This window comes from Melospiza melodia, chromosome 6 (genome assembly GCF_035770615.1).
Source record: "Melospiza melodia melodia isolate bMelMel2 chromosome 6, bMelMel2.pri, whole genome shotgun sequence".
NCBI lineage: Eukaryota > Metazoa > Chordata > Aves > Passeriformes > Passerellidae > Melospiza > Melospiza melodia.
The window spans coordinates 21,926,643-21,950,908 of record NC_086199.1 but is presented as its reverse complement, the minus strand read 5'-3'; the positions used below and the strand labels follow the sequence as shown (position 1 = coordinate 21,950,908).

Below are 24,266 nucleotides of genomic sequence, written 5' to 3'. Positions count from 1 at the left end.
ACAGTGACAAACCAATGCTGCCCTATGGCCAGACATTTTATTTTGTGCAAGGATGGGCCAAAAATTAATGTGCTGTTACTGATCATGATGCCTATACAAACAAGTGTTGAAGCCCTTTATATTGTGGAGCATCTTGTCCTGGTCTGGTTCAGACCTTTAAATCCAGCCAGAGTCCTACTAATGAACTGACATGTTAGATGATGATGCCCAGAATCAAGAAAGGAAATTCTTGGTCTGCTTAAATACTGGACAAAATAAGATGTGTATGTGGACATGTGCATGTAACAGCAGAAGGGCTTGACTGATGTTCTGGTCTCTTCACAGGTGCACCTGCGCTCTGCCGAGCGCCTCCGGGAGCTGTGCTGCTCCAACCGAGGCACCTTCATCAAGGTGGGACAGCACCTGGGAGCGCTGGACTACCTCCTGCCCGAGGAGTACACCCGCACCCTCAAGGTGCTGCACAGCCAGGCCCCGCAGAGCACCAGGCAGGAGATTGAGCAAGTTATCCGTGAGGATCTGGGCAAAGAGGTAGGAGCAGCCATAGCTTGTGGTGGCTTCTCAGGCCTCAGCAAGCCCTGGACAGCTAGAGGAAGGAAAACTGCTGATTCTCAGCTATAAGAGATACTGAGGGGAGATACCTCTTCCTTGCTTCTGGGTGAAGGCCATGTGAGTTTTCCCTGTCCATCAATGGGCATTATTGGCAGGCTTTGGTGAGGAGGAGAAGATAACAGAGGCGTAAGGGTGTGCAAGGTGCCAGATGGAAATGGCAGGACTCAACAGAGCAGTGTACTCTGTATGCCAAGATGAACAGGGCTGCTGGAGGTCAGGATGGAGCACTGTCTGCCACACCGAGGAGTGGGAGCTGGAGGTATTGATGTTCAGGACAAAGATGTATTGGCAGAGCTCTGTGAGGGATGACTGCTCTCCCCTGGCTGCACTAGACCAATTCCAGCTAGCACTGACAGCCCTTTACTTTCTCGAGGCCCTAATTAACCCCCAAAGAAAATAATGGCATAAATCACTTTTGGTGCTGCAGTCAGGTAATGCAGTAGCTCAGGAGTCAGTGCCATCATTAACCCTCAGCAGCCCACAGCACTGAGATCAGTAGGTAAGTGACTGTGTTCATCGGATATAAGGGAAGTAACCATGGTAAATTACAGATGTACTTTGCATCTTGCTCTTTACAAGATGTCCCCTCACCTGTAGCCCAGGGTGAGGAGAGGCATTTCAAGAATCACAACAGACATGGTAAGGAGGCAGGCAGGAGGCAGCAGTGTGCAAAGGTGATGCTAGGGAAAGTGTGTGTTGGGTGGGGAGGAAGACAGAAGTCTGAAGAAGGAAAGTGGTGTGTACATCTGTTGTTTCTCATATATAGATGCTTTTAGGACTGTTTTGGTTGTTCTGGCCTGTCTGACTGTGTGGTAAGGAGGTGTGGGGGAAACATGAGGTAAGTGAAGTATTTGCACCTAGAGGGTATATTATGGGCAGATGTGAACAGGGTGAGTCTGCCTCTGTGTAGTTTAGGGTTCTACATATTGTCTAGCCAGGAATGACCATTAATATTTCCCTACAGTTCAATAGCAGGGTTAATGTCAGCCCCCAGTCTGAAACATGCTGCCTCTATCAGCATTCCATCCTTGCAGCAAGGCTGGTACCAGCTGTGTTTCATAGCTCAGTGGATAGATGGAGCAGAGCAAGCTGGCTGCTCCCTGCAGGCGTCTGCCTCTATGGGCTTCCATGTGGCAATCTCCCTTCCACAGGAGCTGTGGAAAGCCACTCCAAAGTTAACCCACATTAAATTACCACACTAGGCACCTCTGGCTCAGTTTGTGTGGTGTCTCTTGGAGGTGGGACCTTTTCTCTCAAGTGTGTGTTCAGCTGCCACTGATAATCCCTGATTTCTTTGTGCTTCTTGGGAGCTAGAGGAATGCTCTGTGCCTCATTGATTCCCAGTGAAGCAGTTCAAATACAGTCTTACCTCATAGCATTCACTTCTTTCACATGGGCAGTGCTGGGCAATATTTAATTTTGAAGTTACAGGAGAGGGAGGGTAAAAAAGGTAGAAATGGTAAGAAAGTGATGGAGGAGAAATGGTAACAAGGGAAAGAGAGCAATGATAAAAGAGATAAATGAAGAGAATAACATGTATAAAAATAAAGGACCTTGTAAAACTGGGCAGTATTAAAAGCTGATGTAAATGCCTGTATCAATAGTTACAAGGTACCAAATCAAGGTATTTAAAAGAAAGGATTTAGGAACCTAATGCACCAAAGCTGTCATTGCTGGAGCCTAGAGGGTTTAATAGTGTTGCTTCAGGAACAAATTTAATTTCAATGCAGCTAAATCCTCAGTATATTTTAAATGTTATATACTTATCTGAAATACAGGTAGCAGAGCAGCAAGGTGGAGTATCAGGGCAGAGAAGAGTGCAGAGAGGGATCTGAAACTTTCCCTTCTGGGGCCAGCATTACACCTGAGAACTTGAAGATGAATTCAAATGGAAGTAAAAATGGCAATGAGGGAACCTTCTCAGAGTGCCTGAGCCTAGTCCTGCTGCTCTCAAATTCAGTGTAAGACTTCTAGTTCTCCCATCAGGCCCAAGAGCAGGGCTCTTCAGATGAATCTTAGGTGTAGCCAAGAAGTAGTTACATACAGCTTGGATCAGTGCAAAACAAATGGGACAAAGAGCAACTGGAAATACAGAGATACACCTAGGGAGGGATGTGACAAGCTAACAAATTAGGCAAGAGCTTGCAAAAGGGCAGGAAGGTCAAAAAAAAGCCAATTTCATGTGCAGAAGCATTTAATTTTCAGTCAATTAGAAATAGTCTGCCTTCTGATGTGACCTACTCCTGTGAATCTTATCACGGGCTTGGGTGTTTGACAAATGTTTTGTGGGAAAACTGGCTTAAATGGAGACCATGCCAATGGGACAGATATTTGAGCAAAGACAGAGCATTTATGAGGTGGATTTATGGCAGTTCACCATGAGTTTGTTGTCTCCACACAAACCTACTTGATACCCTGATGATGGGAGGTCTCCCATTTTAGGCCAGCGTTGTGGCTGGGGACCGGGAGCTGCTCTGATGTAAAGGTGAATGGCATGTGTTGGTTTGACACAGAAGCAGAAGCATCATATATGCTGACTATTGGGTTGTCCTGTCCCACCCTATTTTATGTCCAGGGCCAGTGTACCTATCAGGGATCACTGGGTTAAAAATAATCAGTGAGCAAACGCTGGTTTTTTAATCTCAGCCACAGTGGTTTGGATGAGTGATGGTGGGAGGTGATAATTCTCTGGAGTGTTAATGTGCAAGAAGTTGAGGTGGGTGGGGTGGGATTCACAGGGTGGTAGCAGTGGGAGAGGCTGTGCAGAGAAATTTTTACAATAACTCCTGGAAACAGTCACCAGTGAGATCACAGAGCAAGAATCTTTTAGGGAGACAGTGGAGATAGTGCAGGTTGGGCTTGTTGGGGTGAATTTCTTGGAGCAGTTGGGAAAAGTTGTGTTGATAAGAATGGGTGTTAAGATATGAATGAAAGAGTCTCTCCTACCTCTATTTTTATCTTCCTTGCTTGAACAAGATTCTGAAAGTGAAAAGGTGTCAAGCGTGGAAAATGAAAGCAAGCTGAATATGTTCTTTCTCTGCAGAACTATTAATGACTGAGGGACAGACAGCTGGTTCAGCTAAGTGCTCTAACTCAACCAAGTGCATGCAGAGCAGAGTCAGGCAACTTCTGGTAAGATGTGGACACCACGCATTTAGGAAGAAGGACTGATGAGGAGCTCTGGGAAATAAGACTTTCAGAGTGGGTATACCTTAAAAGCACAAAATCTTTGTGCTTAGAAACTAGAAAAAGTAGAAGAAATTTTGACAGCACTGGGATTAGGGATACTTCCTCCCTCTAGTAGTTTTTTTGGAAACTACTGTCACTGTGGCTGTGGGATACAGGGATATTGGGGAGATGATGCCACTTTGTTCTGATTAAGGGCATATCACAGCATCCCTTTTCATAGGATGGAGTGGTTGCAGAAGGACTTGTCAGCTTTTACAACCCCGGTCTTGCAAATATCCTTTGTGCCTTTGTTGCCTGGCTCCACTACTAGCCAGTGCATTCCCTAATATAGTTCTCACTTCTCTGCTGCTGCACAGTGCTGTCACAGGTTAGATACTGGGACATCTCCATGCTTCACTGTGTACTCTTCTCTACACCAACACACACTTTTACCTCTTTCTAGTCCCAAAATAACTCCTCGTATTGCACATCCCAGTAGGCCACAGCCTAGGTCTACCCACTCAGCACCACTGTATTACTTCTCCTATGTACAACAAGATGTCACTTTTCACAGCCCATTGCTCATCAGCTTCCAGTCCGTCCTTACACATTGGCATTTTTACATCAAATTATTGACCTTTTCCCTAAGGCATCTTATTCTCCCTCTTGGTATGTTTGTGTACTCTGTACTCTACCCAAGCCTTTACTCACGTTGAAGGTAATTTTCCTTGGTGGGAGAACTCCCTTCCTCCCCATCTGTCACTCTTTCCTTTCAGAAATATCCCAGTTCCTGCTCTTTTCTGGCAGGTTCCTGTTGGGCAGGTTCTCTAGTCATTGCTCCTGTCTCTTGTGTAAGGTTTTTTGGTTGGGGATTAGGGCAAGGATAAACTTTGCACCCCCCATCTGAGGGTGGTGTGTCCCAAGCAAGGTCTTTCCCATGTTGAGGGGGTGCTTGTGTAGTGCAGCTTCCCAGGTGCTGTGTCCAGGCTGCCATTGCTTGGGGGTGATGGGCTGGTGTAAGGCATGTGGCTAGCCAAGGGAATGAGTGTCTCTCCTTGTCTCCTGACTTACCTTCACGTCTAACAGGTCCTGAAACTGTTGCAGAGGAGTAGAAACGGTTGAAGCTGAGCAGTCTCAGATGTTATCAAAAGATCATGGGTTAAGATAAGAACAATTTACTGGAAACAGCAATGAGATAAGAAGACAAATGATAACAGCAACAATATTAATAATGAAAAGTATAAGACAAAGAAGTGATTTATGTAAATAGCTCCTGACAATAAACAATACCTGACTGTTCTGTCCACCACTTTAACTCGATTGGAAGGAGCCCCTTCTCCTTGGAAGAGAGAGTCCCTTTCTCCTGCCACTGGCAACGGCATGAGGTGGTATCCAGTAACTTTAGGGTCCTGGCCACACCCCTCCTGGCTATTGCAAAAAGTGAACCTGGTCCTGATTGGAACTAGGGCACTCCCAAAGTTCCCAAAGTGTTTTTTGGGTTGGGTACATGAAATATGATTAATCTGTTTTTGAAATGTACTCAAATACACCTGGAAATATGGTCACTGCAGTGATTTGCAGTGATGCTGCATGGACATTTGACAGGGAGGGACAGAACTTGTATGCCCATGTATACTGCCACAGGAAAGACAGAAAATGAGACCATAGCAAGGTGCTAATCCTCAGTGCAAGAGATTTCCCAGTCCTCATACTGCTATGAGAATTAGAGAAATAGCACAAATAGAAAAAACTATTTTTACTCCTATTCTATATGAGTTCTTGGTATAGTATGGCAGCCTTTGCTGTGCCAGTGACTAGGAGAAGGATGGACTTTATTCCCTGATTCTTTTGGAATTGTCAATGACCATTTTAAGCTCTGGCAAGACATATGCTTATTTCTGATTTGCAGAATGATTCAAGTAATGCTCAGCCCTGTGGGAGAAGAGCAAGGCCTTCAATAGGCTGTTGGGTATTATGCTGCATGTCCTACAGCATCCAAGTTATTCCCAAGGTAAAATGAGCCACTTTCTGTAGCTGGAACCATATGGTGCTCTAGAGAAGTTTCATTTACTGGGCTATATCACAAAGTCTTCATGTCGTAATGAAGGTTGCTGCAGGTTCTGTTATGGCTCCAGAATTTCTTTTCCTGGGTGGGTAGTGTTGTCTAACCCTTCTGGGATGCCAGGACAGGTGCCTGCTTCCTGCAGTGTTGCAGAGCCTTGTGGTTGAGTGCTCTGCCCACAAGCACTGATGTATACCACAGTGCACAGTCCCTCTTATGGTTGCTTGGGGCTGTGGACTGATGCAGAATGGCTTTGCCAAACACCCAGGTCTCCTGTGGCTTGTGAGCCTGGTTCTGTCCTAATCCACCATCTCCAGCCAGCAGTGCTGTGCTGTGAATGGTCTGCAGTGATGGTCTGTGAAGTGCATCACTGTGTGTTACATCACTAACAGACTCTGGGCAGCCACATCTAGGTCACCTGAGCCTCTTTGCCTGCTATGGGTGTTGTCAGTCACTCATTCTGCATTACCCTCCATTACCCCACCAGTGTGGAAGCTGAGCTGTGGTGGCCATTACTCTGACAGTGTTAGGGGCTGCAAAGTGGGATGGGAAGATATGGCCCTTCTCCCACCACTCTGAGTCTCTTGCACTACACTCAGCAGGGCTTCCAAGCAGACGTCAATAAAAACCACATTTTTATTAAAACTGTAATGACAAATAAAAAACCTTCACATTTCTTTCAATAACTTGGGATATAAAAAAGAGATTTTTATCTATTATGAAAAGGATTTTAGCCATAAAAAGGTAATTTAAAGAGTCTGAGATGGATGGCGAATAGCATTAATGTCACCCAGAACAAATGGACCTGCATTACTCAACTGAAAGGCACAAGTGGCTGCCTGTGCAGGTCCCTGCTGCTGCTGCAGCCTGTGCTGTGCTTGCCCTGCCTTGTCTCTGGTAAGAGGCCCCAGTCCCTGGCAGATCCCAGTGTGGCTGCCTCTACACCGAGCCCTTGGGTGGGCAGCATCTGTCCAGAACTGCTGCTCCAAGGGCAGATGGGGAAAGCAAACAGAGAGCTTTATGTGGCTCAGGTAGTGAACCTTGCTTTGTTTCTTGTGTCCCTGCTCATTCTGTATGCAAGCTCCAGTGTTACTGACCCTTACTGTTGTGCCAAGGACAGCCTGCTGTCCTTACTGCCAGGGGAGCTTTTGAAGAGGGCACTGCTCTACGTGGATTTTCTCTCCACTCAGAGCTCCTGGGAGAATTTGGCTGGGTCCTGCTCATGGCAGCCTCTTCCTGGGTACTCTAGGCCCCTTAGTCTGAGAGAGGGAAGGTTTTGAGTATAGAGTAGAGGATAACCTTTTTTGACTTCTTTCAAATTAGTAAGATTTACAATATAAGAAGTTGGACAGTAGATTTTCTGAAGGAGTTTGGAGGGCTTTCTGTAAGGAAGAGAAAAACTTCAGACAGGAAGTGCAATGGGGAATGCCCTGGTAAAAATAGTTCTGAACTGGATGCTTAGTGACATTTTTTGCCTTCAATTTACAAATTCTTTAGGTGCCTGTGGGTTAGTGTATGATGTACCTGCATGGAATTTCTTGCCTCAGTGTCTGTGCAGGCGGTAAGCTGTGTTCAGGACAGTTTTCTCAGAGTTCTGATTATACCTGAAGTGTTGCTCTGAAGCAAATACATCTTGGCTGACAGTACCCACAGCAGCTGTCTCAGGCTGTATTCAGTGTCCATGTCCTGCAGAGGTGGTGCATCTGCTGCACAACAATGCTCAAGCCATTGACAGAAAACACTTTTCAGCATGTGGGTAACCCTTCCAATTTCAGACAATTGCTGGAAATTGCAGTCTGTAACTGAAATTAATAGTCCTTATTCTTGCATATGGAGACTTTCTTTTTTCAAATGTGTATTTCCTTTGCTCAGCAGTCTCCAGGCATTTCTGGCACAGCAGGATCTGTGTAGGGGCAGAAACATTGTGGTGCTATGTTGAGGGACTGGCTTCTGTTTCAAAGCCCACTGCTGATACTCTCTGAAATACTCTTGATGCTCTAATCTTGACACAGGCTGGGTTTACTGTGCCTGATTTTTCTCTGAGGGAGTGAAAAATCCCATCATCTGCCTGCCCACTGATCTTTTAATATCCTACTTGATGCTGCCTAGTTATTATCTCCTAATTTCTTTCACAATTTTGCATCTGCACAGTTGCTTGGCTCTTGACCCATCAGAAACATGAGAACATGATGCAGTGAGTCAGGAAACTTTTGGCAATAGGTTATTTGTAGGTGAAACAAATGACATAAGATGAAATAAGGAGCTCCAGGGCCTGACCTTGACATATCTGTATTTTTCTAAAACACAGAGTAGTCACATAGAATTTTTATGAATTTATAAGATGTACAGTGATCTAATAAGTTTTGTTTTATGGCACTTCTGGGATCTGTATGACAGGAAGCTCTTGATTTCTATGGAAGGATGCTGAGCTATAAAAACACTTCAACTCTGCTTGCAAGTTTTCTTTCCTGTGAAAAACTGCTAGGAGCATTGGAAATTCTCCTTATGAGAAGCCACACACTCAACATGCTTTTATGTTTTGAGAACTGAGGCAAAAATTGGGATCTAAGGTGTCTGAACATCCTTTACACCATTAGTCAGCAAAGTGTGTTTGTTCCTTATAGGCAGACCAGCCTGAGGAAGTTTTGTCATGTTATGTATGTGAACATTAGGCACATTTTGCACTTATTTTCTGTAAGCTTTACAGTATTTAGTTTTACAGGATGTGTAGTTCAGAGCCAAACCTCTGAAGCTGTCTGTGACAACTGAAGAAGTAAATTCATGTGGCCTACTGCTTTTGCCAGGAGAGCTCAGCTGAAGCAAACCTACAAGTTTCTTCCTTACAAAGCTCACATAATCACTGCATCTCTAATTGACAAGTTCTTGGAAAAGGCTCTTCAGCACCAATCCTTCCAAATTTCAGATTATTAGTAGAAAATTTACATTCGTTAGCTCATTTTGGGTAATGAATGAAACTGAGGTGGTATCAGTTGTGCATGGAGAACAAAGCTAATTTTCTCAAGCACCTTATTGGATGTAGCTGATTGGTTCAGGTCTATTAACTGCTATTCCCATTTATCAAGAAGGCCTAGAAGGAGGCTAGAGCAATTAAAATTACCAGGGCTTGTTAAAGAGGGGTTATAGTAAAGAAGTCTCTCCATGTAACTTTTCCTGCCTTGCCCTTTGTAAACTGCAAATGTCTTTGCCCTGGCTGCCAGGAAAACCTATAAGCCAATGCCTCCCTCCTGGTCCATCTTTTGTCCTTTGGACTATAACCTAATCTGTTCCTCTTCTATTTTTTTCCTTTTTGTTTGAAAGAAGTGTGAAGCTGGTTCTTAATGGGATATCCTGGCCAAGGCCTTTGCCAGTCCCTTGCAGTCATTAAAACCAGCTCAGGTATTACAGAAAGGCTGCTCCGAGATAAACATTTGAGACAGTGGGTGGTTCTCAGTGAGTGAGCAGGAAGGAATGGAAAGGAATGGAGCAGACTGGTTCTGTAGGCCTTATCTCTCTAATGACTACACAGCCATAGCACACTGATCACTATGTGTTGGACTGAGTGTCTCCAGTGACTTAGTACCTTTTACCTCATGAGGGAGAAAATGCAGCCTGACCCTTCTGGGACACTCTCTCCTGGCCTTGCTCTCCACAGGACATGTCTAAAGTGGATCTCAGTACTTGGCCCCTCTTTGGTGAGGTGAATCCTTAGTTCTAATGAGTTGCTTTTTGAGATGGTTACAATAGATGGAATCCACCAAACTGTTTATCTTCATCCACAGAAGCCCAAATATTTTGAACTATAGGAAACAGAGCTACATACCAGTTAGTATTTAGAGGCTTCATGTCCCATTCCTATTCCCGAAGATGACTTTTTTGCTCCATTTTGAGCATCAGCCTGAGGGAAGGAAAAAAGGCAGTTGGATTCTGGCTTTAGAATAGTGGGTTGCTAGATTGCTTGGAAATGCACGTGAATTAATCAAAATGACCCCCCTAACTTTGTTTCCATAGCCCACTTTTGTCCTGGTAACAACCTCTAGCAGTACATACTGGGGATGCCAGAGAAGAATTTACCTTCAGGCTGTTTGCTACTGCACCATGGACTGTCAGCCCTTCTCTTTGCAGTACTTGTCACCCTGCAGTGGCAGCAGCAATGCTAGGCCTGTAAGTGTAGTTGATTTATGTTAACTGTTGAAACAATAATGTTTAATCTGTAAAGTGCTAATCTACTTTTTATGTTGATTATGAATAGGCCAGCTGTGCCTACTTTCCTATTCATAGAGTTTAGTGAATATGCCCGTTTCACAGGCTGGGTTTGGAGGGTAATTTACATGAGAGCAGACACTGCTTTAGGGAAGGAAAATCAGCTGGTTACACCCTTGAAGCAGGGATTTGGCAGCCCTGCGCTAAGATCTGGGGGCAAGGAAAAAGCATGGGAGGAAGAGGAGAAATACAGATAAGTGAGCTGTAGAAGAGGCAGACAGATCAGAGCAGACATGTGAAAAGTAGGGAAGATATGGTCAGGAGAAGAAAGGAAAAGTTTATATTCGGAGAGAGATTGACAAGAAGGAAACAGGACAGGATGTGGCTGGTTTAGCATAGGACTTTTCTCTTTGTATCAGTGCAGGGAGTTTAGGGCTCCATGGTTTGTATGGCTGGTCATTAGGGATGATCTAATGCATGATGCCAGTGACACTATTGGTTAAGTCAGTTGTGGATTTAATTTGTCATGCAGTTGTCTCTCTTGAGGGACTTCTATTGATCTCTGTGTGTTTTTTCCTTGAGAGTTGGCTGCAAAGGATACAAACTCCAGGCCCTCATCCAGACCTCTTTGTAAGTTATTCTACCTCAGCTCCTGTGTAGTCCCTGCACCTCAGTCTCTGGTGTGGACTGCTGAATAGCTGTGTCTTTCACATTGACTTGTCTGCCATGTGTGCTGGTGTTTCAATACCCATCAAGGCACAGTTAACACCAGTAACTGGCTTATGAGCTTTACATCTTCAGCAGAGCTTTACTACCTTTTAAGTATAATTCTTTTAAAATAGTGACCTTATTATATCCGTTTCTTCATACCAGTTCAGTTCAAGCGTGACTGCCTGCCCACATCTGCTAGGTCCACCTCAGATCCCTACTCCTACTTCCCTGTTCTATTAATCTGGGGCAGTGTTGTGCTTCAATAAGACTTCAGGCTTGCTTGTATCAATGTAATTATAACCAAAGCCAGGGAAAGGATATAACTGGGCAGAATCTGTCTGGGACTGGGCTTTGCCTTCTGCATGTCATCATTGTACTGTGCCCCTGTCCACCCTGGTGACAGGCTGCGGGATTGTCCAATGCTGCTTCTGTCATTCCTGCTCTTTGTCCTAGGTGATGAAGATCATCAGAGGGCTGGAACACCTGTCCTGTGAACACAGGATGAGAGAGTTGAGGTTGTTCAGCCTGGAGGAAGACTGGGGGAGACATCATAGCACCTTCCAGCACCTAAAGGGGACCTACAAGAAAGCCGGAGAGGGACTTTTACAAGGGTGTGGTAGTTATAGGACAAGGGGGAATGACTTCCAACTGAAAGACAGTAGGTTTAGGTTAGATATTAGGAAAAAATTCTTTTCTGTGGCAGTGGCGAGGTACTGGAACAGAGAAATCATGTCTGCCCCATTCCTAGAAGTGTTTAAAGCCAGGCTGGATGGGGCTTTGAGCAACCTGGTTTAGTGGAAGGTGCCCCTGTCCATGGCAGGGAGGTTGGAACTAGATGTTTAGGGTCTGTTCTAACCCAAATTATGATACTTTGAAACAAATGTAGTCCTGTCCTGCACACACACTGCAGGAACCCTCCACTCCTCCTGCACACCCTGCCTCTGCACACACACAAACACCATCCTGACCCTTTTCTTCATTTGCCTCTCTGTGGGTGGATTTTGCCTACCATTCCCCATACAAGCTGTGTATACAAATGCCCTGCTCCATGCTTCCTTTTTAACTCTGTGCTCAAGCCCTGGCACAGCTTCACTTCCTGACCAAATCCTTGTACCAGACCTCTTCCGAGCATCTCCTTATCACACTCTGTATAGTCATAAAACTGCCCATACACATTAACCCCCAGCCCCCCTGCTTTGTCTTATATACTTCTTGAAGCCCCCAGGCTCTCAAAGCTGAATCAGAGAACTAAGATGAGGCACAGGTGCTGTGTGTTTCTCAAGGTGGCACAGGTGATGTGTGTCCCATATAACCTCAGGCTCTGGCAGCTGGTTATTTCTCACAGGAGTGCTGCTGTTGTGCAGGCTTACTGCTGGCAGGGCCCTTGGGCCATCTCTGCAGTCCTCTCTGAGCCTCCCCCTGCCTGGCTGTGACTAACATGGAGCTTGTTTATTGTGGCTCCTTGATCCTTTCCTACACAGGTTTCAGCCAGTGCGTGGCAGGAATGTGTTTATATCTGGAGTCAAAATGGTCTTAGCACAAAATTTGCTTCTGGGTGTTTTGTTAAATCTAGCCTTCTTGCTTTTGTGCCAACTGGCCCCATCTCTGTGGCATTTTGAGTGAGGCTCTATCTTGTTACAGGTAAGAAATTTTTTACATTGAGAACTTCCAGTCATGGCAACAACTTCCCCAGGGGTGTGGTGGAAGAGAGAGCTCATCACTGGAGATTTTCAAGGCTTCCTTTCCCATGAAAAGTTAAACCAGGTTGTCTTTTGAGATCCCTTCCAACCAGAGCTGTGCAGTGATTTGATGATTCTTTAGAAATGTTCTGTCTTTGCACCAGGCTGCTGGCAGCTCTAGGGGCGGTATGTCATTTGGGAATATGTCTTCAGGAATTCAGCCAAGGGGTTCTCTGTGTTGGGGACCTCCACAAATCTTACTACATGTGTAGCTCAAGAGAAATTGGAACTTTGAGGGGATGGGGGACAGTTGGCTTGTTTTCACTTGTCATTTGTGAGCATTAGCACTTGATGTCTAGTTCAGACCTCAAAATGAGGTCAGTGTTGATGATAAGGTTGAGGCTGCAGGCATGCTTGACAGAAAGTTAGTGACACTCTCCGTTGTGATGAGAAAGGAGATAGAAGGGATGGCTTGACTGAGAAGATTAGGAACTGTGCTTTGGCTTTGTTGAATGTGAACAGAGATATGACTGAAAGAAGATGACTGAGAAACAGGCTGAAATTGTAGTTTGGCTAGAAGCAGGCTGGTGTAGAGTACAGAGCCAGAACTACAAGTCAGCAGAAAGGAAGTGGGAATTTTATGTGAGCTATTATCCAGATGCAGGGTGGGGGTAGAGGTTGTGAGCAGAGCTTTGTATAACATCTCCAGAAAGCTGGGAAAAGGATAAGACAGCTGCTCAGATATACTAGGAGAGCAATTAAAAGAGCAGAAGGCTGAGGAGACTTTTCCCTTCCTTAGGAACTACTGGGGTATTCCTGCTATGTTAGCACTTTCAGCTCTATTGCTTGGGAGCTGAAGAGCTGCAGAGAAAGCCTTGAAAATCTTTATATAAAGGAGCCACTACTGCTCTACCTCAGCCATGGAATAAGAATCCCTTTGGGCAGATGGAATGCAGCGGAGTTGTCTTCTGCTGTGTTTCCACTGTGCACTGGTGTAACAAATGAGACCCTCCTTTGTTAGCAGGGGGAGGAAAGAGAAAGAATGCTTTCAATTAAAATACAAAAGATGGCTGGGAGTGGCATCATTGTGTGCTCTTGAAGGACTCTGATTCCAGTCTGAACAACTGACCAGTGTGGCTCCTTCCTCACAGACAGAAGAGATGAAGAGCAAGTAGCATTTCCCCAAAAAGAAAGAAAAGAGTAGATTTAATGAGCATTGCTCAACTGGGAGAAAGATAAAAAAGCAAATTAAATGGGGCATTTGTTTGTGCAAGGGAAAGCAGGGAAACATCTGCCCCATAGCCTGCATTGTTGGAGTGAATACGTAGCTCACAAGTCCCTACTTTTTTTCCAGCATGATGGAATAGAAAGCAAACAGGATTATATATGTATATACACACCTTGGCTTTATTTTGCTTTGGTCTGTGCATTTTGCATAGGCTATAAGATACTTATGTCATGCAAAATAGAGTGCACAGTGACAGTGTTTACTGTCACATAGAGAGACTGCAGTTTTACATCTTTGCTTTCCACACAAGCATAGTTGTTAGTGGACTCTTGCTTGGCTATTAGGATAAGGAAGCACTGGCTGCTGTTGGAGGCCAGTCATGGACAGGCTGGGCTGCAGAAATGGTTTAGGGTATCAGGAAGATGACTAGCTGCACAAGATGTTTTGTTATATTTGAGATGGAAAGAAGTGGGATGCTGAACAGGTCACAGGTCATTATGCTAATTAACTGCATCTGGGGACAGAAAATAAGTATTTTCTCAATGTTCATGCTAGTGTTAGAGGGACTGTAAATCCCTTTGTTATCACTTGGGGATTCTGAGGAAGTAGTTGATTCAGTCATGCAAGGTTCTTCCACCTTCCATCTTCTCCACAGGGAAGTGAACTGGATTTGCAGCTTAAAATTGTGATGTAGCTTCCAACAGCAAAACCTTTCCCATGGTAATGGACATTTTTGAGAAATAGATTTTCTTGGAATGTAATTCTGTGTATGAGATTATAAACATGAGGGAAAACTACCTGGATGTATACTTCGACCAGGAATAATGTTCACCCACACAGGTGGATGGATTAGAAACTTATTTGGAGACATCCCAGCTTTGCTGTTTCCTTTCTCTGGTTTCATCTATATGTTTGTGCTACCACAGATGTTGTGCTAGCCCTGCAGATGATGTCTGGACTCTGCTTTCTTATAGTTTAGCTTGATATCTGCCTTACATCAGAAGTATATTGTGCGGTTTCTCTGCTTTCAGAGTGCTTTGTGAAACCAGCACCTGGGCAAAGAACAGCTGAATGAAACTAAACATGGGAGAGGCTGTGGTGAAATGCTATTGGAAAACCTGTAGAACTCCCAACTGTTGAAAGCATCTCTGGGTGCTGAGCTAACTGTTAATTTTAGCATCCGGTGTGTCTGGAAGCTAGTAGGACATCCAGTAGCTTAATTGGTGAAAAACATTTATCTCCTTGTGCTGGTCAGGACGATGTTCCTGAGCCAGTTATGTTCCAGTCTGGCCATCACAATCCTTGCTTATATTAGGCTGAATGTTGTTTATTTGTGGGAGCCATGGATAAGTGGCTCACCTTTCAGAGGGATGGGAGATGAGGTCCACCTCACACACAGGGTCTCAGAAGATATACATCTGCTCTGTCTGCTCATTGCTCTTACTGCCTGTTGTAGCTGTCACCACTGAGATCCAGGTTTCGATCTGGGATGAGTGATAGTCTCAGACAGTCCTGCCTTGTCTTAAGGATCTGACTCAGGAAAATAAATGAAACTACCATGAGTGTGTCTGAGCACAGACTATTATGCAGGAGTCATTGGGGATGGAATAAAAGGTGCTTTTCCTCAAGGTATAGCTCTGTAATAATGAAAGGTACTATACAAGTCAAGTAGACTGATACTATTGCTGCACAGCTCAATGGATGGATGTGAGGAGTACAAGAGTGGCTTTGTGTAGGCTTTTCCACTGCTTGTCTAGCCAAAAGAGACTACAGAAAAAGGATAATAGGTGAGCAGATCAGGAAGTAGCCAGGATCGTAGGTATCAGACAGTGAATGAGTGAATGAACATTGGTCTCTGGCTGAGGGGAATCAAGGACTCTTCCTTGATTTCATTTTCTGTAACACTGGTGCCTTTGTAACTGAGAAATGCTGTCGGTAGGATCCCAGAGAAGATTCTCAGGGTTTTAGCAGGTAGTGGGCTGCAGAGGTCCAAAGTGGTACAATGTGGAAATAACAGGAAAAAATGAACTTCGCACCCTACCTGAGTCCCATTTTTCTGGAAGAAATACTGATGGTTGATGGACAGCCCTGATTTTGTGCTGTTGTTGTGAAATGTTAGCAGTGATTAACAAAGTTAGCAGTGATTGGCAGGTCAGGAACAAATGTGTACCATTGGCATGTGAAGTGACATGTTTGTGGCTGTGTGTAATAATTGTATATGTATTATACAGATAGGTTTTTAAAAGCAAAGCTAAAAAATTGGACCTTATAAATTAGACAAGGACAGATTTCTAGCTGTGTTGACAGCCCTGATTCTGCTCATTGAAGCATGAGTGCTGTTGCATGGTGTGGCCCAGTGTCACAGGGGATATCAAGGAGAAACATTGTTAGACCTCAGCTCTTCCAAATTCTGGGCAGGCACCTTATTGCATCTCTCCCCCTGAAAAGAACCACCTTACTTTGCCATCCTGTGCACTGAAAGATGCAGGGATTTTCTGTAATAAGCCATAGGTAATTGTTTCAGTGCATGAGAACACACTCATACCTTTACCTGCATTCATTTGGATGCAGCATATGCCTCTCTATATATGTGCACGTCTATGTGTAAATGTAATATGAACACCAGCAAGTCCATTGAAAACAAAACCACTGTTCTGTTTACATCTACAATATTATTAAAAATACTGGATTAATAAATACATGTTCTTGACAGATGAATTTAGGAACCATCAATTAAGCTTGGTATTCATTAGGTGGGGAGAAGTCCAATCAGATTTCACTGACTCAACAAAGCCGCCTATAAATTGTGGGCTTTTTGTTCTGATGTTTGATGAATTATTCTTCATAATCCACTGTCTACTATGATAAATCTAATCTTTCAGTTTTTGCTGTCTTAATAATTCTCAGAGCAGCCCTGTGACATTTTGTTTTCGTAGAGGGGATAGGAGGGCTGGGACGATGGAAAAAACCCCTCGCTGTCTGGGAAGTATATTCTCTACAACAAAGTAATGTTTTTCTCACACTTAGAGCTCTGGTCTTGCAGACTCGCAGGGATCAGTGAGTCCTTGGCAACATGAGCCATTATGTGTATCTTGTTGGAAAGATGACCAGCCTATGATGAGGTTCACATTCCTTAAACCAGGAGGGGCATTGAATCTGAGAGCAAATAGTGTGCTAGTGTTGATAAAGTGAATACCAAAAGTCCTGATGCCTTCTGCTGTTAGTGATCCTGCATCTCACTGCTTCCTAAATTTGTCTTGAACAAACTGCTGACACATGGCCAGCATTAATCACAGTGGCAGAGCAGAGCCAATGCATCTCATGTAGAACGATGTTATATAATGCAGGGCTGGGGAAGGGCTCCATGACTCAGGCTCCTGCTCCGGAGCACCATGCTGGCAGCCTTTCCAGAGGGAAGAGAACATACCTCTCTGTGAAGTGGGCAAGTTGAAACCAGGCAGTAATACTCCATCATTTGCTGAAAAACATGGATATAAAAAGGTTGGGATTAAGAGTCAATATATTTCAAAAGAAATTAGCTAGCAAGACATGCACATTTAACTGTTATGGTTTAGAGATTAAGATATCAGACTGGAACTTGGGATATCTGGGTTAAATCCCAGCTCTGTCAAAGACTTCTCAGAACATGCTAGGCAGGTCATGTAAGGTAATACTTTCAGAAAGGACTCAGGATTTGGGAGCTTAAATCCAATTGATTTCCAGTATCTTCCTAAGTGTTTAAGGACAGGATTTACAAAAAACACTGAGGCATCCTGGTGCCCAGCATTGTGGCATCAGGTAGTATGTGCTGCAGACCTTGGGAAGAGCAGCTGTGCTTTGGGAAAGAACTTCAGCATATGAGGAAGCTTGTAGCTGACATCTGGGAATTCCTGGAAAGCATGAATTTGTGCAGGGCCCATGATGGCTGTGCATCTCATACCATGGCACTCTGGGCTTAATGTGGTCTCTAGGTGCAACCTCAGCACAAATACACACTAGTATAAGTATCAAAGTAAATAGATCCTGTTAGAGCTTTTATATCACTTCTTTGAGATGTGAATACTAATACCAACAATCATGCATATATTGCGTATTGAAAATTAAATGAGCTTCATTCTTCAGAACTAAACAATCAGGGCTGTGTTTCCAGCAAGTGAAGTACAGCACACATTCATTTGCTGGTGGAGCCTGTGCTTGTTGATGGGGACCTGGCTTGCAGAAGGAGCAAAGGAAACCACTGTGTGCAGGGACACTGCTCACCTGCACGGCTGTAAACCTGCAGCTGGCTGTCCTGCTCCTTTGAAAGAGCAGCCCTAAAGTTCCTTTTAAACGTTTATTAAACCTGTTGGGAAACTATGCCTGTTTCATCTCCTGCCAGGATTACAGATGGTAACAGTGAGTTTGATGAGGCCATTTGAGACCAGCTGTAGCCTGGAAAAAACTTGAGAGTTCCTGAGGTCAGGTGTGCTCCAAGACTGTCCCAGACCTTTGCTTGCTAATCATCCATTCTGGAAATGACAATTTTTGTTAAGGGTGCTTGTGAGCAGTACGAGCCTGCAGCCTGTTCCAAGAACTCTGCTTGCATGAAATGGGTGCAGCCACCTTCCTTTGGAAAGACCCCACTCCCTGGCAGGCAGCATGGGAACCAGGCTCGCCTCTTCTCCACTTCCATGTCACAGCGCCTCTTGCGCGCTTTTGTGTGTCTGGGACACAGCCTGCAGCAGAGGCATTAGCTGCCTCCAGCGAGCTGAGAAAAGACAATTCCATAATGAACGAGGGTCATTTGCTAAGTGGGGGGTCCTGGAGCCCAGCCATGATTGTGCTTCTGTTTTATCTCAGCCTCACACCTGCTCATGTAATGGCTTGGCTGTGATCTGCTCCCTCCCCCTGTGCACGCTCTGCCCTTCTGCTCCTGGGGTATCCATCAATTCTCTGGTCCTATTGCAGTCCCTTGCCTAGCTGTCTTTGTCTGCAGCCTGTGAACGTGCACAAAATTGCCCTGGAATTGTGGGAGGGCCGCTGAGCTGGTTCTGTCAGACATGACTGCTAACCTGACTTCCGTGTCCTAAGTAGCAAGTTTATAAATTACTCTTCAATACAAAATAACTCCTAGACACAGCTTTCTTCAACTATGTTTCTTTAGAAAACTTAGTCACGCGATAATGAGGTATATTTTTCCTGCCAGAGGGAACATGTGCAGTTTTTTTTTCCCCTGTATGCATTCAGTTCTCGTGAAAATGGCTAGATTGACAGTGTAGGCAATTAAGAGGTTTTAAAATCCAGAGCAGATGGAATTTTATCCAATTTATATATGATCTTGCTAAAAATGTACCTTACTGGATTCAAGCCAGTGAACTCCCAATTCTGTATTTTAACCTTTGGGGGATGTTACCCAGCTTTATGATAGTTAGAGTAGTAACCAATTTGTAAAGGATACATCCCTCTGATACAAGGATGTAGGGTAGTGAGAGAGTTGAAGAAAATCCCAGCTCGACCTAATGTGGCAGGTTCTCTGCATGCATTTTTTTCTTCCTTATGGGATCTTACAGCCCAGCAGGCTCTTGGCCACCTTAAATCTTTACCCTTAATAGATCCTTTCTTCAGGGAATACATAAACTTCACATAAAGGTAAAAGTCCCTGTGTCTTGAACACGTTTTCTCTTGAGACACAAATGTCAATAGGTTTGAATTATGGACCTGCTGTAATTAAAAAACACATAACTAGTTGTTTTTAAATGCAGTTGTTTTACTTAATTGATTTTGCCGCCAGGACCAAAGAGAATTAATTAAATAAATAAAATGAACCTTTCTAGTGAATTACTGGAGGCCGCTGATTCTGTGTTGGTACCTAATTACTGCAAATGCTCCACTTTGTGGCTAGCAATAGTTTTCTGTGGAAGGGGCTGGGAGAGAAGGGGTGGGGTGGTGTGGGAGGGGGCTCATTCCTTGGCAGCTGCAGGAGGGAACAGGCTGCTCCTTGTAGTATTTTTCTTCCTTTTCAGCAAAAAGAGTATTCGTTTAAGGCTTTGCATGAAGACTTTGCTTAGAAGGTCTTTATTCATATTTAATTGCTAGGTTGCTGCAGCTCCCATCTTTAATTACCTTTTAAAAAGCAGGTTATAAAAATGCACTGACATTCTTTCTTTTTTGTTACTGCATAAATTACAGGCTTCTCAACTGCTCACTTGAAATCAGTTGAGCCTGCTAGAAGGGTAGGACAGGGTCCCTTTGCTGACTTCTGGAAACCTCAGAGTTTATGTTTGCCTTGCCCTACAGAGCAGGACAACAATCCTCAATTAGCATTACATGAACCATGCCTGAAGCCACATATCTGTGTTGGCCCTTGCTGTGAGCTGACTGACTGTGTGGAGGGGCCTGGCTCATCAGCTAGGCTGAAATTGCACTACCATGGTTGTAGTGTTTGCAGAGCCTGTGCTGCCAAGAGGGTCTCTAGCAGGGTGCTGTGTTATGCAGGGGAGGTGGGCTTCTGCCCTCACCCTTGTCTACCTTGGATTTTGCTTCCTGGACCTGCTCCTGGTAAATCTACTTCATCTGCAACTTTCCTTGTAGTCCAGTCCTGGATTTCTCAGCCAGAGCTTCTAATAATTTCCTCTCCTGCTTGTCAAGTGCTTTGCTGTCCCTGATTGGTGCTTTTTCTGAGCTGAGAGACCTGGTTACTTTTATAGAACGTGTGGCAAAGTCCATCACATTAAACATGTTTTCAGGCCAACATGTCACAGTTGAAACAGCAATTTTTGTCCCCCTGCCCTGAATGCAGCCCTTAACCACTGCTCCCCAGTCATGTGCTGGCTTTCACCAAGTAAGCTTGCTGCTGCTGTAATGCACAGGAATACACACTGTCAGGTTTCAGGGGTGATGGTGGGTGGTATTAAATATCTGCCAAAGAAATGCATGCAAAGGAGCAGCTGTTGGCTTCTGCACCCAGGATGCTGACCATGATCACTTCAAGCCATTTTTAGGACCTTCTGGAGAAGTCTCACACACTGCCTGGCCACTGCAAGTCCAAGATGAAATGTGCTGCTGGGACTCTGTCACAGGTTTCCATGAGCAGAGTATCTCCAGGGCATTTGCGTGTCTGGCAGGCTTCACTCAGAGGCCAAGCAATGACAAGGCTAAGAGAGGGGACAGAAGAACTATGAAAAGGCTGCGCGTCTGCCCAGCTTTGGCACATGAACTCTCTGGCCTGTGGGCAGGGCTTTCCTGAGCATGGCTTCTGTTGCTCCAAGCTGATGCCTCTTTCTCATCTCTCGGCAGATAAAAGAGCTCTTTGTCAGTTTTGAGGACACTCCCTTGGGAGCAGCATCGCTAGCCCAGGTACACAAAGCAGTGCTGCAGGATGGGAGAACGGTGGCAGTGAAAATCCAGCACCCCAAGGTCCAAGCTCAGAGCTCCAAGGATATTTTGCTCATGGAGGTAAAATTACATGTTAATTTCAAACTTACAGAATAATTGCCATTGAAGTGTATGGGGACCACATTCATCTATGGTGTAAGCAGCTATAACAACACCAACCTGTGGCTTTGAAACCTCCACAGAGATCAGTGCTGTCTTGCAGAAAATTGGTGAGGATTGCAGTGCTGGTGATTGTATGGATGGAGAGACTGAACAACAGGGTAAGAGGGAAGGAGGAGAAGACAGGTAAAGATTAGTGACGTTCTAGTAAGTCCATATAAGACTTAAGAAGTAGAGAGTGAGTCCTGAAGTCTCTTTTCAGCCCGTGTGCTCATTAACTGGTCTCAGGGACCATTAACTGATCTCTTGTAGTCAGGCCTGTGTGGTCAAGGAAAATCATTGTTCATGATTAGCATGTTTTTCAATTAAATTCTAGTGTGGATTCAACAGTAGATGAGGTTGCTATGATTCAGTTTTGTTTCTTGATCAGCTCCGTAATGCTGAACTGATTAATGGTAGAAACAAAAACACTGAAATACAGAGAGGGTCACCTAACAGGGGCAAATATACAAATGAGGGATTCAGCTAGGAAAAAAGTTTCAATGCCTAGCTCCTGTTCCTCTCTTGAATGGTAGGGACCACTCTTATTTCCCAGTGCAGTGCTGTAGCTTTTCCCAAACTTCTAAGTCTAGCTATAGAAAGGAGGAAATGGAAATAAACTGCAGCCCTGTACTGCATTGCAACAGACAAAGATGCCAGCAATACAGTATAAAACACCAAATGGGCAGGGCTGTGGTGGAGAAAATGGGAAGGATTAGGTCTGTAAGTGGTAACACTAAAGCTTTTTGCTCTCCTAATAAAGCATATGTGTGTATATATATATACACACATATATGTCTGTATATACAGTAAGTGCACAGTAATTAGCAGACAGGTAGGTCCACGGTACTAAAGAGGGGAAGCTTAAGCTGAGGAGTTCTGATGAGTGTTTGGAGGGTATTGCTGATGAAGTAACACAGTTCTCCATCACAGAAGATCAGAAATCAAAAATTCTGCCAGCAACCTCTCAGAGCAGTGTGTAACTAAAGCTTCTTTAGGCAATTAAAATACCCTGCTTTGAGCAATCCTGGCTAGTCTGCATAGAAGCACAGCTGGTTCCAGCTGGGGCACATAAGTTTGCAACTGAGTATTTAATTTGAACTCACAGTTAAAGAAACTTGAGTTCCAAAGAGATCTCCCAATAAGATAGGATCAGTCTGTTTCAGTGCTGGTTCAAGAACACAGAACTGTTTGAACTGGCTTTGGGTCCAGCTGAAGATGTGAATTTGATTCAGATCTTCTCCAGGACTTGCTGCAGTGGTCTGCCCAATGGATTTGCTTCTGTAAGTCATCACGTGCACAGCACTTCTCAGGGGGATTATGACATCCTTGTCTCCCTCCCAAAACAAGATGGCAGACAAAAAGCAGTCAAGAATTAAGGATGAGCAGGTAATGAAAGAATATGGGATCAGGATAATAAGAGGATTCTGTGTGAATGACCCAAAACCTGTGTTTACCTTGGGACATTTGCCCTTCTAATAGTGGATATCATAGGAATATACCTCCTCACACCATGGTGCTGTGATTGCTGATTATACTGGTAAGAGACATTTTAACAAATTATTTTAGAATGATTCCTGTCTTTTCTGGCTTTAAACTATTCCTTCTGGGAAACTTGGAAATAAACCAATGTATTTTCTTTTGGTAGTTTAGTACTGTCCTTGTACAGACATTCTGGTTTACCATTCACATGTTGTATATACACAGGTATGAAAAGGTAGCTCAGAATGTGACACATGGAGTTTTGTTTTTAAAAGGTCTCTCTTGTGGGGTCTTGGCTTACATACATCATTGTATCCTTGTGTGGGACTGTTTTTGTGTAGACTGTTAGAAAGCCAGATCACACATGCTAATGTTCTGGTCCTTTAGGAATCAGACAGACATTGCAGCTAGGTAAAGAGGTTGATTTAAATATTGATGGAGATGGTCTCATCTAGAGACTGATGGGAAAGAATCTGAACAAGAAAAGGTATCTGGAAAATTCCTAAATTCACTTGAGGTTTCATAGCATCAATGCTGACTCTTTAAAAATCAGTACAGCATCTGATAAACCCAGAGAGAGATACCTCACTGCTCTCTATATGTCAATAATTATTTCAAGACAATATGTTGACAGGTGTCAGAAAAGGGGTGGGCAAAATACTTGTTAGGATGTCCCTGCTGATGGTCAAGTTGGCAAATTGATTGAAAAGAGCATTTGAAGAAAGTGAAAAAAAAGCATGAATTTTCTCACAACAAACATCAATGGAATAATCTTGGAGACCCTATGAAGTTTATGTTCATGTTCTTGAAGATCACTGGTTACATTTCATTTGGGTGACATAAATTTGAAAGGATTTATGCCTCTAGACATAACAGTAAAAAATACAATTCAATAGTGTCTGGAACCTGGTGATTACATTTTTAAAGGAACATTGAGTTTGCAACTGACATTTAGATAAGAGAAGTTGAGACGGGGTAGAGAACAAATGTTGTCACACAACTGAACAGGAGCAGTGATGGTTCATAAATTTATTTTTGTCATACATTTCAATGTTAGCAGCTTCCTGTGTGTACTTTAAATGTTTCTTCTGCAGTGCAGGAGTTCCCACCCCAGTGGTGGAGATTGAGAAGGGGAAACTATGCAGTAACACACACTTAAAAGCCTGTTTCTGTTTCCAGATGAATGTGCAGAACAGGTAAAATAAAGACAGCAAAGTGCATTCTATTGTTATGGGGTTTTTTATTTGTTTTATGACTCAGTTAAAAACAGTAAAAACAATTTTCCTTAAGATGTGGTCCATATTGTTGGCTTGTGTAAATTTGCAGCTCTGGTGGAGAAACTGTCCCTTTGTATGAACAGAAAGCATACTTGGCTGCTGTGCAGCTTTGATTATGCCATCCAATTGTGTAATGTTGATTCACTCACCCCTTAAATGTTGCTCCAGTCAAATGTTTCAAGGAACTTTTTGGTTGGGATTTTAAAGGTGCTGTGTCTCTGAATATCTAATCTCTTTAAGAAGAAGAGCATTCCATATATTCCATGTGGTGAACATATGATGCTTGGGAAATACCTCCTCAGCCTTGTGAGAATGGCTTTGTCTGATGCTGAAGAGCA

The 24,266-nt window shown here is 43.9% G+C and overlaps 1 protein-coding gene across 3 annotated transcripts in view; it reads left to right on the top strand.

Moving 5' to 3' along the window:
• Nucleotides 1-24,266, top strand: part of ADCK1 (aarF domain containing kinase 1) — a 72,695-nt gene that overhangs the window by 28,911 nt on the left and 19,518 nt on the right. For all 3 annotated transcript variants that reach the window (XM_063160202.1, XM_063160201.1, XM_063160203.1), the window contains exons 4-5: nt 325-528; nt 20,933-21,091. In XM_063160202.1, the coding sequence (XP_063016272.1) occupies nt 325-528; nt 20,933-21,091 (363 nt within the window). The remainder of the gene's footprint in view (nt 1-324; nt 529-20,932; nt 21,092-24,266) is intronic.